Genomic DNA, 13,604 nt, shown 5'->3' with positions numbered 1-13,604 from the left:
ATATAAGGACATATATGTTTGAACATATAGGTAAAAATACGGAAATTTGGCCAAACCTATCCCTACAATAAAATTTTAATGCATTTTTTTTTTTTTTTTGATCGGCAAAAGAGATCTATATTGATAAAAAGAAGATTACATCAATAAAGAGGAGCTTGGAGCTAACAAAGCTCCAAGCTCCAGTTGGTGAGAGACCAACAGAGCAAAAACAACAACAGAAATCAACACAACACAGAAAACATAGAGGCAAGACAGATCAGCCAAAGCTTCCACAATAACACCTCAAGCACCTCGCACAGATAGCCTAACCTGGTGCAAGTTAGAAACAAAATCATGAGTAGAGTAATCAACCTTCAATAACCATTTGGCCCACAGAGCAATATGCAACTTAATTCTTTCAGTTAAGTCTTCAATATCAGGTGGAGCTCCCTTGAATTTGCAATCATTTTTTAATTTCCACACATACCAGAACACCACAGATGTAATTACCTGCCAAATTCTGGATTCCTTTGACTTGAACTTACCTCCAGACCACCAATGAAGCAGCCCCTGAACTGAACCAGGTATAGCCCATACCAGATCCCACCACCTTACCATTACAGACCAGCACTCCCAGATCAATGGACAAAAGAGTAACACATGATTCAAGGTTTCCTCCACAACATTGCAGAAAACACAAGAGGAACTAACAGTTGTAGCTAAGACCTCAATCCTTTTAAGAAAAGATGAAGTCTTCACCCTCCTCCTCCAAGCCAGCCAGCAGAAAAATTGCATTTTTGGGGAAGCAGACTTAACCCATAATCCTACAAGAATATTCAAACCAGGACCATTTGATGCCATCCACCACTGCAACACAGAGATCATTGAAAACTGACCTGAGTTGTTAGCTAACCATGAGCAAGAATCTTCAATTTCATATCTGATTGCAGGGGATGAAGCCAACAAGCTTAATAACCTCTACAGCTCCTCTTCTTCCCAAGCAAACAGCCTTCTTCTGAACTGCAGCTGCCATACCCCTGCACTGCTCTTCTTAGCACTAATTTGATGTAGAGTTTCCTCTTTCTCAGCAGATAATTGATGTAATTTGGGGAACTTAACCTTCAACCCTCCTCTACATACCCAGTCATCAGTCCAGAAAATAATTCTCCTCCCATTACCAACAGATACTTTAAAGTGGTCCTCATAAAATTCACCCAGATACTAGTTAACAGCAGGTAGCTTCACAATGTCCTGCCAAATATTAGACATCCCACCTGTGTGAGACACTGGTGGCATCCAACCCCCACCAACTCTGCCATACCTAGAGCATAACATAGATTTCCACAAAGCTTTGTCTTCTTTCCCATACCTTCACCACTATTTTAAAGGCAAGCAATCATTCTCCTCTCTTACATCTCTCACTCCTAAGCCTCCTTGCCATTTACTTTTGGTGACCTCCCTCCATTGAACCAAGTGCACCTTCTTCTTATTCTCTGACCCTCCCCACAGAAAGGAGGATTACAGCTTCACTTCAGACCTTACAACCCCCTTAGGCATCCTGAACAATGAGAGGAAATAGATGGGAAAATTAGATAGAATAGATTTAATCAAAGACAATCTACCTGCAAAAGATAGCAACTTCCTTTTCCAGGAGGACAGCTTCTTCTTAACTTTTTCCACTACTGGGACCTAAGTGCTCTTCCTACTTGGGTTGGCCCCTCAAGGCAGACCTAAGAAGTTAAAAGGCAGCCTTTTAGTCAGAGAATTCAAGGCCTGTGCAAACTCTTTAATTTGTTCCTCTTGAAAGCCCACCCCACAAACAACACTCTTGTGGTAGTTAATTTTCAGCCCAGACATCACCTCAAATCACCTCAACACTCTTTTTAAATTCTTCACCTTCTCCAAATCCACTTCACAAAAAATTATGGTATTATCTGCAAATTGGAGGTGAGATACACTCAACTCTTGAGAACCAACAATAGCACCTTGGAATAAGCCTTTCTCAGTAGCCCTCCCCAGTAGCAAATTAAGTGCTTCAGTTGCTATAATGAACAAGAAAGGTGAAAGAGGGTCACCCTGCCTAAGCCCCTTTTATGGTTGAAATTCCTCAGTTGGTGCACCATTAAGAACTGTTAGAATAGTAGAGAGAGAGAGAGAGAGAGAGAGAGAGAGAGAGAGAGAGAAATAATATGTATTGTATTGAATGTATTGTATTCAATAATATTGTCTTATACAATAGAAGGCCTGTATATATAGGTTGAGAAAGAATATCCTACTAGAAATCTAATTATGAGAAAGAGTATCCTATAAGAGACCTAACTATGGAAATACCTAATATATCTAGAAAGTCAATGCCTAATAGATGTAGGAATATATACCATATATATTAACATCCCCCCTCAAACGCAATGAGGGTAAACATCTTGAGTTTGGAATGAGAAACTAAAACATGAAATAAAATGTTGGTAAGTTGCTGTTAGCTAGGTAGAGTGAATAGGTGCCAAGGAAGATTCAATATTGTATCAGGCAAGGGAGATGAGTATTGCCCTGTCTTGCTACCTTCACTAGAATCTAGACAATTGGATGTGGGTGCTCTACTGTGTTTTTGTGTTTTGTGGTGTGTAAGTTAGAATTGCTCTTGGGTTAAGCCAAATATTATAAGAATGAATTACTCAGTGTTGTTTGTTGCTGCTGTATACTGGTTTATCGTCGCAAACCTGCATGCTATTCTTTTGATTTGTTGTTGTATGTTGCGTGCAAAATGCTACTGCTACTGTCTGTTGTTGATGTAAGGCCTGTGATAGTGTTTTGGCTGGAAGGGTATGGAGTTGGCTGGTGTTTTGGTTATAAATTGCTCGAGTTTGTTGGGGGAGGAGTTGGCAGATTTGAAAGATTGCCCCTTGCTGTGTGGTTGGGTGGTCTTTTTTCTGTTTTTCGTTTTGTTTCTCTGTTTTGGATTGGTTTCTCGCCAATCTGTGGGTTTGGTGCTAGCAGATGATTATGCTTCCTCCTTAATGCCAACCTAGTTGGGATTGTGGAGTGTTAGTTATGATGCTTTTTGCACTTCCCTCATTTATTGATGTATGTTGTTGCTTGTTTTTGCTCTTCTCATCAATAAAGTTTTCTTTTTCTTTGCTGATCAAAAAATAAATAAATAAAAGGCAAATAGATTGCAAAATTCGGACGGAGGCACAAGAGCACTTGAAATAGATCAGAGGTCGGAACTAAAGTCAGGAGACAGTTTATGGTCATGTCAGACCATTGTAGGAACTGGCTGAAACTAATGCCACGACAATTTAAGGTCGTGCCGGACCAATATAGAAACTAGCTAACCGGAATCAATGTCGGGACAGTTTACGAGGTCATGCCGGACTATTGTAGAGACTAAATATTGAACCAGCAAGCGTGGCACACACATAACTTATGATGTGGTGCTGAATGATGATGGGAACAGATGACTGAGTATGCTAAGAGTCAGCTTGGATGGTATGCCAAGGGGCAAGTTTGGTGGTGTGTCAGAGGAAGCAGTTTGGATTGTGCACCAGAGAGGGACAGTTTGGGTTGTGCTCCAGAGAGTGTGGCTTGGATTGTGTGTCAAAGGAGGCGGCTAGGTGGTTTGCATGGTGTATAACCATGTTCACCATAATATAGGTATAATACCCTCCTCAAACTCAAATAGGTTGGAAAATAAAATCCAATTTGAGGTTGAAGCAGATGGAAAGATAAAGTGGAGGAAAAAAAATGTATTATGAGTAAAAAACAAAAAAAAAATATGATAAAGATATTTGGGATAGGAATAAACCAGTAGATAGAGGAAGAGATCACTACGAAGCGATACTGAAAGGAAAACATGACAGCAGAATAGGTTGAGGTCCGGTGGGTGGCCAAGGCAAGGTTGTCACCCGTCGGTGAAGCAAAATTACTAAGTTTTTAACCTAGCTCGAATACCATGTTAGAATAGTAGAGAGCGAGCGAGAGAGAGAGAGAGGAATAATATGTATTGTATTGAATAATATTGTCCTATACAATAGAAGGCCTGTATATGTAGGCTGAGAAAGAATATCCTACTAGAAATCTAATTATGAGAAAGAATATCTTATAAGAGACCTAACTATAGCAATACATAATATATCTAGGAAATCAATGCCTAATATATATAGGAATATATACCATATATATATTAACAAGGAAAAAAAATAAAAAAAAAAAAAAAAAATCATGAAATATCCAGCACACACCACTAATACCAAAATATCCTTAGTTTAATATTTTAAACTTTAAAATGATACAACTTTTAATCTAAATATCATTTTTTTAATAAAATTAGTATTTTTGGAATCTATAGTCAAGATCTATCAAATAAAATTCATGTTGGCTATAAAATTCATTAAAAAAATAATAAAATTTTTATCGTTAAAATTAACATCAATAGTAAAATTTTATTCTGTTTTACAATAAATTTTACTTTCAAATTTTAACATTTATTTAGTAAAATACCATAATCATTGCTACAAATTCAATAATCAATTAGAAAAATATGTCTTCACTATGAGTTCCTAAACAAATTACCCAAAAGCACATTATTCGAGTAAAATTTTACTATCATTATTTGAATAGGAAATCCCAAAAAATAAAAAAATAAAAAAATAAACAAAACAAAACAAACAAACAAAAAAAAACAAAAAACAAGAAAGAGTACTTATTACAAGAGCAACCATAACAAACAATAATAAATTATATCTCAAACAATAATCAAATGAAACTCCAACTCTACCTCGAACAACTATCGAATTTAAAACAATCTAACAAATTTAGTTTATGAATATATGTGCAGACATACATATGCATGTATAAGATGTATATGTATGTGTATTTAACATTTGAAAGAAGTTTATAAAAGATATATATAAATAAATAAAAAGAAGCTGCAGTTATTATTGTTCTAAAATAGTTCTAAAAAAATTGATGAAAATCTAGAAACAACACATAGATTTTACATATAGCATGGAATCATCAAGAAACGAATAACAAGTTGTTATAGATAAAGAGAAAATAGTGAATAATATTGGTGGGCAAGATCGTCCATAAAAAGATGGAAACAATTTTTTCTGTCCTTGAGGAAGGAAACACAACTTATTGAGAAGGTTTACAAAATAAAATAGTTAGGGCTGCCATTTTCACTAAAAATGGGCTTAACAAAAGGGTTTTGGCTAAAAAATCCTTAAAAATATTGTCATACATAGGCATACGGGAAATTCTACTTACACAACATATTTATCTCTTTACATCTTCCATTTTTGAGATTTTTTTTTCTTCTAATTTTATCCATGTATGAAATTACCTTTGAGGACAAAAAATAAAAATTAAATAAATTTGATTATCATTGTACACCCATTATACTTCAATCCTTCTTTTCTTCATTTCTCATTTCTTCTTCTCTATTATACATTTACTTTAAAAAACTGAGAATCATAGTGTTTTAATCACAAAAAAAAGGCAATGAACGAAGAAATGGTGGTGAAGGACTAGTAAAAAAATTAAATTGTGAGTTTTTTTCTTTATTTTTTATACTTTCATTTCGTTTTTATTAACCTACTACCAAACAAAAAGTATATGTCCGGTAACCACTGATGAACAATTTTCTGTTTCATTTTTTTGACATTTTTGTTTTTGTTTTTTTTTTTTTTTTTTTTTTTTTTGCTTTTCTTTATCTTTTTTTGTTTTTGTTTTTGTGTATGTTTGTGTATGTGTGTGTGTGTGGTGTTTTGATGGATTATGCTTCTACTCATTGCAATAAGGTTAATAGTGCATTGTTAATGATTCATTAGATTTATTTGCTTCCTGGTCATCTGGTACATCCGAAAGTAAGTAATAGGATTCGTTTTTATCACCTGTGTGTTAATGGAAATGAGAAAGCATATACTACCCGTATTGATCAATTCCGTACGCTTGTTAGCCATAATGTAGTAACTACAAAAACTATCAATATAGATGGATTGCGATAACATCTCAGTTTGTTTATATAGATATTTATACATTTCATGTTTTTATGAATGCTTGATGTTTTATGAAAAGTGAATCTGTAAACGTGCAGTAACAAATGGCTGGACAAATATAGTTTGTTTGACAACATGACACCAGAATAATCCAAATTGTTTGGCAATGTATAATCCAATAGACCCATCATAAATTTAGAAAAAAAATGATATTTTAAGGAAAGCGAATTTGTAAACGTGCAACAACAGATGGCTGTACAAATATATTTTGTTCAGTAAGATAACACTGGAGTAATTCAAAAAGAATATGTGTAATGAAAAAAATCTGTAGGGGTTTTGAAAAATGATTAATTCAGGGTTAGTTTTGGTATTATAAGGGTTGTAATGAGAATTTCAATTTGTTCTTAATTGTGTAATGAGAAAATGGGTGTAAAGAGGTAAAATTATAGTGTAAATAGAATTTCCTTAGGCATACCCAGGTTAAAATAATTTGGACAGATAGATTAGGAAAATTTAGCCAAAACCTCTCCATTGAACCCTTGATTGGTGAAAAAGATAGCCCAATTTATTTTGCTTCGTAAACCCTCTAAGGAGAAAATACATAATTGAGTAAAGACAAAGTAAAATATCTTTTTTTTTTCTTGGACAATGTTGCTAGAATAAGATGTTACTGTGAGACAAAGTAACATTATTGTTTATATTAATTTTGACTATAATAAATTTTTTTTTTAAAAAAAAAAGGAATTTTATAGTCAATATGGATCTTATTTGATAGATCTTAATGAGAGAATTCTAAAAATACTAATTTTTCTAAAAATCAACATCTACATCAAAAGTTATATTCTTTTAAAAGTTAATATTTTGGTAATAGTAGTGTGTGTTGGACTTTTCAAGAAATTTTTTTTGTACTTGTCTTTAATGCATTAAAATTTTTATTATGAAGGGATTTTGACCAAACAAAAATGCTAGAGGTCTCAAAAATTTTACCAAAAGTTTTACCAAATGTCTCATATGGGTGTGGGAGCCACATGGAACCCACATTGTGTGGGTCCCACACCCATACGAAACATTAGGTAAAACTTTTGGTAAAATATTTGGGATCTCTAGCATTACACTTGACCAAATCCCCCTTAAAAATATAGGGACAAATAAATTGAACAAATAGTTAAAATTATTGGGACTCTTTAAATAATTTGGATAAACAAGTTCAAGTATGGAGAGAAATAGGTTCAAAAAATTTGCACAGAGAGATAAAAATATTGGCATAGATAAGTTAAAACAATTTAGTCAGATAAATTAAAACAATTTGCATAGTTATCTATAAGGTGTAAAAAAAAAAAAATATTGTTTATGGTATTATAACTTCAATATGTCATAACTCTGTGCTCGGTAGTCCCCCTTTTTTATTTATTTTTTATTTTTTTATTATTCCATTGTATTTATTTCCTTTAAAAAAAATTATCCATCCAAAATTGCCACAGGTGGTTTCAAGAGCTCACTTTCGCAATTTATTTATTTATTTTAAAATTTCATATTCAATATTATCGATATTGTTTGAAAGATCTTGACAAGACATATCCACAGATGTAATTTGTTTAAAAAAAGGAAGTGTAGAACTCAAGTTATGTGATTTTAAAATTTTTTAACACAAAAAAATGTCAAGAGTTGTCTTTGCCGCTACATGTTTAGACTTATCAACTTGGAAGTGCTATGCATATATCCTTATAACCAACAAAGCCATAAGAAAGAAACAAACAAAAAAAAAAAAAGAAAAAAAAGAAGCATAATCTTACAAATTAGTCATTTACGAAATAGCATTACATGGTGGTATTTCAAACCAGTTAATAAAAAAAATTTTAAAAAAATTCAAGCTGAGACATGCTAATACTTGAGATTAATCTAATAATTTTTTCATTTTAAGATTGTGTAACCATAATATTTGCATAATCTTCCCAACTTGCGAAGATTCATGCACTTCATTTTTTTGCCTTTTTCCTTTTTTAGATGTGGACGTAGACTAGTGTTTTTATGGTACACAAAACTTGCCAAGATTCAAAACTTGATATCCAATCTGTTTCCCAAATTTAACAAATAGATTATTCAACACCATCCATTCTGACCGACCTCCTCCATTGTATTTACACGCTATCATTTGTTTCCTAAGAACGTTCATTTCTTTTACAAATCTCCAAAGTAGATTCATATTCAAAAGTTCAATTTGTTATTTGACTTTTTGACAATTTTATCCTGAGTAAAAAGAGTAATATTACATCTACTTAAACTCTCACTAAGAATTTTACTAAAACAATACATGTCCAAACATCAGTGGTGTTTAAATATCGTTGCTTTTTTGATAACCATTCACATTTGTCCACTTGCATTTTTAGTAAAAATTTTAGTAAGATTGTTAGTATGTATATAATTATTCAACCCACAATCGTAATCGAGTGCAAGGATCAGAAAATTGTGTTCTCTCTAGTAATATATATTATAGAGATGAAAATGAGTAAAAGTTTCGTCCAACAAATGGATAAATAACACAAAGCATGGGTCAAGAGAACTAAAAGAAATATGATCTCTCTTTTCTATGATGCTTTATTCTTTAATGTTGTATTTAGTTGGGAGATTTGAGGAGAGATTTAAAAAATAAAATGAAAAAGGTAGGTGAAATATGAATAAAATATACTTATATTTTACCTAATTTCACATACTTTTTTCATTTTCCTTTCTAAATCCCTCACCAAATCTCCCAACCAAATAGTATAATCATGTATGTCATTTATTGAAATCCCTTATACAAACTAGCTAGGGAAATATAGATTAGCAAAAAAGTGTCCATCAAAGCTAGGTAGGAAGCATCTTTGAAAAAGTACATTCAAAGAGGACATTGATTGGTGGATGCTCCAAGCTATTGGCATCTCCATTATTAAATCCTCTTATATGATGGGTAGAATCTAATCGTTAATTTATGTACAATTTGGTGAATATAAAAGGCTTGCTATGTAATCAAGTTGGGACATATTCAAGGGTTAAACAGTGCTGCTTTTCGGCAGCTATTTGTGTGCATATTTGGTGTTGGTTTTGTTCAAATTTGTGATTTTTTTCAACTTTGTTTCAAAGACTTTTATTCATTTATTTGGTGAGGTTTTTTTCTCTTGTTTATTTATGATTATTTGAAATTCACCTAAGGGTCGTTTTGTGAGACCATTCGTGTCTCGTTTGTAATCATTTGGAAGCTCTTTAGTTGATAGTGAAGTCGGTTTTCGATCCCATGGACGTACCTCCCATTGAGGGAACCGTATAAAAATTCTTGTGTTGCTGTTGATTTAATTTTTCCACATTAGTTTTTATTGCCATTGATTGATTGATTTACTTGTGAGAAATTATTGATTTTCCCTAACAACTGGTATCAGAACTTACGGTTTATTTGAGTTTATTTATTTGTGTAAATCAATGGAGGGGAATGTGGGCCGTATGTCTAGCTTCAATGCAATTGGGTAACTTGGAAAACCAAAATGGAAGACCTATTATTTTGTAAAGATTTGTATGGGCCTATGGAGGGTGACAGTGGCAAACTCGAGGGTATTCAAGATGATGAATAGAAGAGTCTCAATTGAAAAGTTGTTGGTTTTATCCGTCAATGGATTGATGATAGTGTGTTTCATCATGTTGCTACTAAAACTTCAACACATAATTTATGGAAAAAATTAGAAGGCCTTTATGACGGAAAATCAGCCACAAATAAAGTTTTTCTGTTTCGTAAGTTGGTTAATTTAAAATATAAAGATGGCAGCCCTATTCTGGAACATTTGAATGAAATAAAGAGTATCGTTAACCAACTTGCTTCTATGAAAATTAGTTTTGATGATGAGTTGCAGGCTTCGATGCTACTTAGTTCTTTACCCGAAAGTTGGAGAGTTTGGTTGTGACGGTTAGTAATTCGGCGCCCAATGGAGTTGTCACAATAAGCCAAGTCACTAATAGCTTGTTGAATGAAGAAACTAGAAGAAAATCAGTAGGTTCCTCTCATTCGGAAGCGTTTGCTGTGAGAGGCCAAAGCAAAACAAGGGGGAGGAGTGAGATTCCTCATGGTCGTAATCAAAGCCGTGACAAATCAAGAAATTGTTCTTTTTCAAAGAAAGACGTTGAGTGCTATTATTGCCATGAGAAAAAGCACATGAATCGAGAATGCTGAAAGCTCAAGAACAATGAGAAAATGTGTAACAAAAGTGTGGATAAGAAGTAAGAAGACACAACGGTGGTTACTATCGATGATCTCATGGTCGTTTGTGAAGATGATTGTATCAATTTTGTGGGCCAAGAGAGCAATTGGGTGATTGATTCTGGTGTTTCTTTTCATGTGACTTTTCGAGTTGATTTCTTAAATACTTACACCAAAGGAGATTATGGGTGTGTTCGAATAGGTAATGAAGGTTTGTCTAAGATTGTTGGCATGGGTGATGTTTGCTTGGAAACAAATTTGGGCTGCAAGTTGTTACTTAATGATGTGAGGCATGTTCCCGACATTTGCCTCAATTTGATCTCTACTAGGAAGCTAGATGATGAAGGCTTCAATAACAAATTTGGTGATGAAATATGGAAGCTCACAAAGGATTCTTTGGTGGTGGCTAAGTGCAAGAAGACTCATACACTTTATTCGATGCAAGGAAAAATTTGTAAAGGCATTGTCAATGCACTTGAAGATGATACTTCTATCGAATTGTGGCACAAGCAACTTGGGCACATGAGTGAAAAGGGGCTGCAAGTTTTGTTCAAGAAAAAGCTTCTTTCCGGTTTGAAAGGTACACATCTTAAAACTTGTGTTCATTGTTTGGCGAGTAAACAACAAAAAGTTTCTTTTCATAAAAATTTTACTTCTAGAAAAAAAAAATGTTTTGGAGTTGATTCATTCGGATGTTTGTGGTTCTTTGAAAGTTAGAACACATAGTGGTGCACTTTATTTTGTTACTTTCATTAATGATTATTCAAGGAAAGTTTGGGCTTTTATACTAAAAACTAAAGATCAAGTTCTGGATATATTTAAACATTTTCAGGCCATGGTTGAAAGAGAAAAAGGGCAGAAATTAAAGAGCATCCGAACAAACAATGGTGGTAAATATATTAGGCCATTTGATAAGTATTGTTGCGGCTAAGGTATTTGGCACCAAAAGATAGTTAAGAAAACTCCTTAACAAAATGGTGTTGCCAAGAGGATGAACCGCACCATTGTGGAAAGAACAAGATGTCTTTTTTCACATACTAAATTGCCAAGATCCTTTTGGGGTGAGGCAATGAGGATAGCGATTAACGTGATTAATTTATCTCCTTCCTATCCTCTGAATGGTGATGTTCCATAAAGAGTTTTGATCGGCAAATATGTGTCTTATGAGCATTTGAGAGTGTTTGGTTGCCAAGCCTTTGTTCACATTCCAAAAGATAAGAGATCCAAGCTTGATAGCAAGTCAAGACAATGTATTTTTCTTGGCTATGGGCATGATGAATTTGGTTATAAATTGTGGGATCCGGTCGACAAGAATGTCATTCGAAGCTGTGATGTTGTGTTTCTTGAAGACCAAACAATTGAAGACTTTGGCAAAGGTGATCAACCGTAGCCAAAAAGTAGTGATCTTATTGACATGGATCCATCTCCTTCATCTTCAGTTGATGATGAAAATAGGGGACATATGCAACCACCTATTGAAGATGTGGAGGATGATACTAATTTTAATGAACTTGAGCCAGAAATTGAGGAAGAGCATCCAACTCAAGAACCATCACCACAACTTGAGTTGAGGAAATCTACAAGGGACCGACAACCTTCAAAAAAGTATCCTCCCAATGAATTTGTGTTGATTTCCAATCAAGGGGAGCCCGAGAGCTACCAAGAGGCAATTGAGCATGCAAAGAAAGATGATTGGAAAAATGCCATGGAAAATGAGATAAATTCCTTGCTTGAAAATCACACTTATGATTTAGTAGGAAAATTTTGAAAAATAAATGGGTTTTGAAATTGAAGAATGATGGCAAGAATCTGAGGTACAAAGCACGCCTTGTTGTGAAAGGCTTTGGGCAAAAGAAAGGTATTGACTTTGATGAGATTTTTTCGCTGGCTGTGAAAATGTCTTCTATTCGGGTTGTACTTGGCATAGCCGCAAGTTTGAACCTTGAAGTTGAGCAACTTGATGTGAAGACCACATTTCTTCATGGTGATCTTGAAGAAGAAATTTACATGGAGCAACCGAAAGATTTTGTAAAGAAAGGGAACGAGAAATTTGTTTGCAAATTGAAGAAAAGTTTGTATGGCCTCAAGCAAGCCCTGCGGCAATGGTACAAAAAAATTGGCTCTTTCATGATGAATAATGATTTTTCTAAAACCACTTCGAACCATTGTGTGTTTGTGAAAAATTTTCCGGATGGCAAATTTATTGTTCTTTTGTTTTATGTTGATGGCATGTTAATTGTGGGCCAAGATTCTACCATGATTAATAGGTTGAAATTGGAGTTGAGCTAGTCTTTTGCTACGAAAGATTTGGGATCGGCAAAGCAAATACTTGGTATGAAAATTGTTCGTGATCGCAAAGAGGGGCTGATTTGGTTGTCTCAAGAAAGCTACATTGAGAAAGTTTTTGAGAGGTTCAACATGGATAAAGCAAAGCCGGTTGGTTGTCCACTTACGGGTCACTTCAAGCTTAGTTCGAATCAATGTCCTACAAGTGAGAAAGGCAAGGAAAAGATGTTGAAAATTCCTTATGCTTTAGCTGTTGGTTCTTTAATGTACGCCATGGTTTGTACAAGGCCGAATATTGCTCACTTCGTTGGTGTGGTGAGTCGTTTTCTCTCTAATCCGGGTAAAGAACATTAGGCAGTGGTAAAATGGATTCTAAGATATCTTCGAGGGACTTTGAAAGTGTGTTTGTGTTTTTGGGATGGTAAGCTGATGCTTGATGGATTCACGGATTCTGACATGGCCGGTTATGTTGATTCTAGGAAATCTATTTCAGGGTATTTGATGACATTTGCAGGGGAAGCTGTGGCATGGCAATCTAAATTATAAAAATATGTTGCTCTCTCAACTTCCGAAGCTAAATTTATTGCCATTACAGAAGCTTGCAAAGAAGAGATATGGTTGAAGAAATTTTTGCAAGAGTTGGGTTTGAAGCAAGAGAGGTATGTGCTTTGTTGTAATAGTCAAAGTGCTATTCATTTGAGTAAAAATTTTACTTTTCATTCGAGATCGAAACACATTGATATGAGATACTATTGGATTCGTGATGTGTTAGGTTCGAAATTGTTGTAGCTCGAAAAGGTTCACACGGATGATAATATTTCGGATATGTTGACTAAGACTTTGTCGAGGGACAAACATTTAAAGTGTCAAACTTTGGCGGGTATGGTTGATGTCTCCACCTAAGTTGGTAGGGGGAGAATTGTTGGGTATACCTCCTTATTGGAGTATAGGACCCAATTGGTTTATTAAAGTATTTAATTTGGTTTGGTATTGGTTATAATATATTTTTAATATGTTATGCCTAACTTTTGGAGGCCTAATAGATATTTAAAATCTATTTGGTGGTAACAAGGGTTTTGACATAAAACCTAAGAATAAATTATATTTTTTGGAGATTTTTT

General features: G+C 34.2%; 1 protein-coding gene across 1 annotated transcript; it reads right to left on the bottom strand.

Moving 5' to 3' along the window:
• Positions 1-282: 282 nt before the first annotated feature.
• LOC114258242 (uncharacterized) lies at positions 283-1,012 on the bottom strand. Its single transcript, XM_028198148.2, has 2 exons — positions 956-1,012; positions 283-846 (listed from the first exon to the last, which is right to left on the bottom strand). The coding sequence occupies exons 1-2, from the start codon at positions 1,010-1,012 to the stop codon at positions 283-285; spliced, it is 621 nt and encodes a 206-aa protein (XP_028053949.2).
• Positions 1,013-13,604: the final 12,592 nt, after the last annotated feature.

Source organism: Camellia sinensis, chromosome 6, assembly GCF_055761805.1.
Source record: "Camellia sinensis isolate YWXY chromosome 6, ASM5576180v1, whole genome shotgun sequence".
Lineage (NCBI taxonomy): Eukaryota > Viridiplantae > Streptophyta > Magnoliopsida > Ericales > Theaceae > Camellia > Camellia sinensis.
The sequence above is the reverse complement of the archived record's forward strand: the minus strand, read 5'-3'. Positions and strand labels throughout refer to the sequence as shown.

Excerpts from the sequence above, each read along its gene's own strand:
- LOC114258242 (XM_028198148.2), bottom strand. The coding sequence starts at position 1,012 with ATGGCAGCTGCAGTTCAGAAGAAGGCTGTTTGCTTGGGAAGAAGAGGA. Across the intron at positions 847-955 it reads GAAGAAGAGGAGCTGTAGAG|TGGTGGATGGCATCAAATGG; the intron begins GTTATTAAGCTT and ends TCTGTGTTGCAG.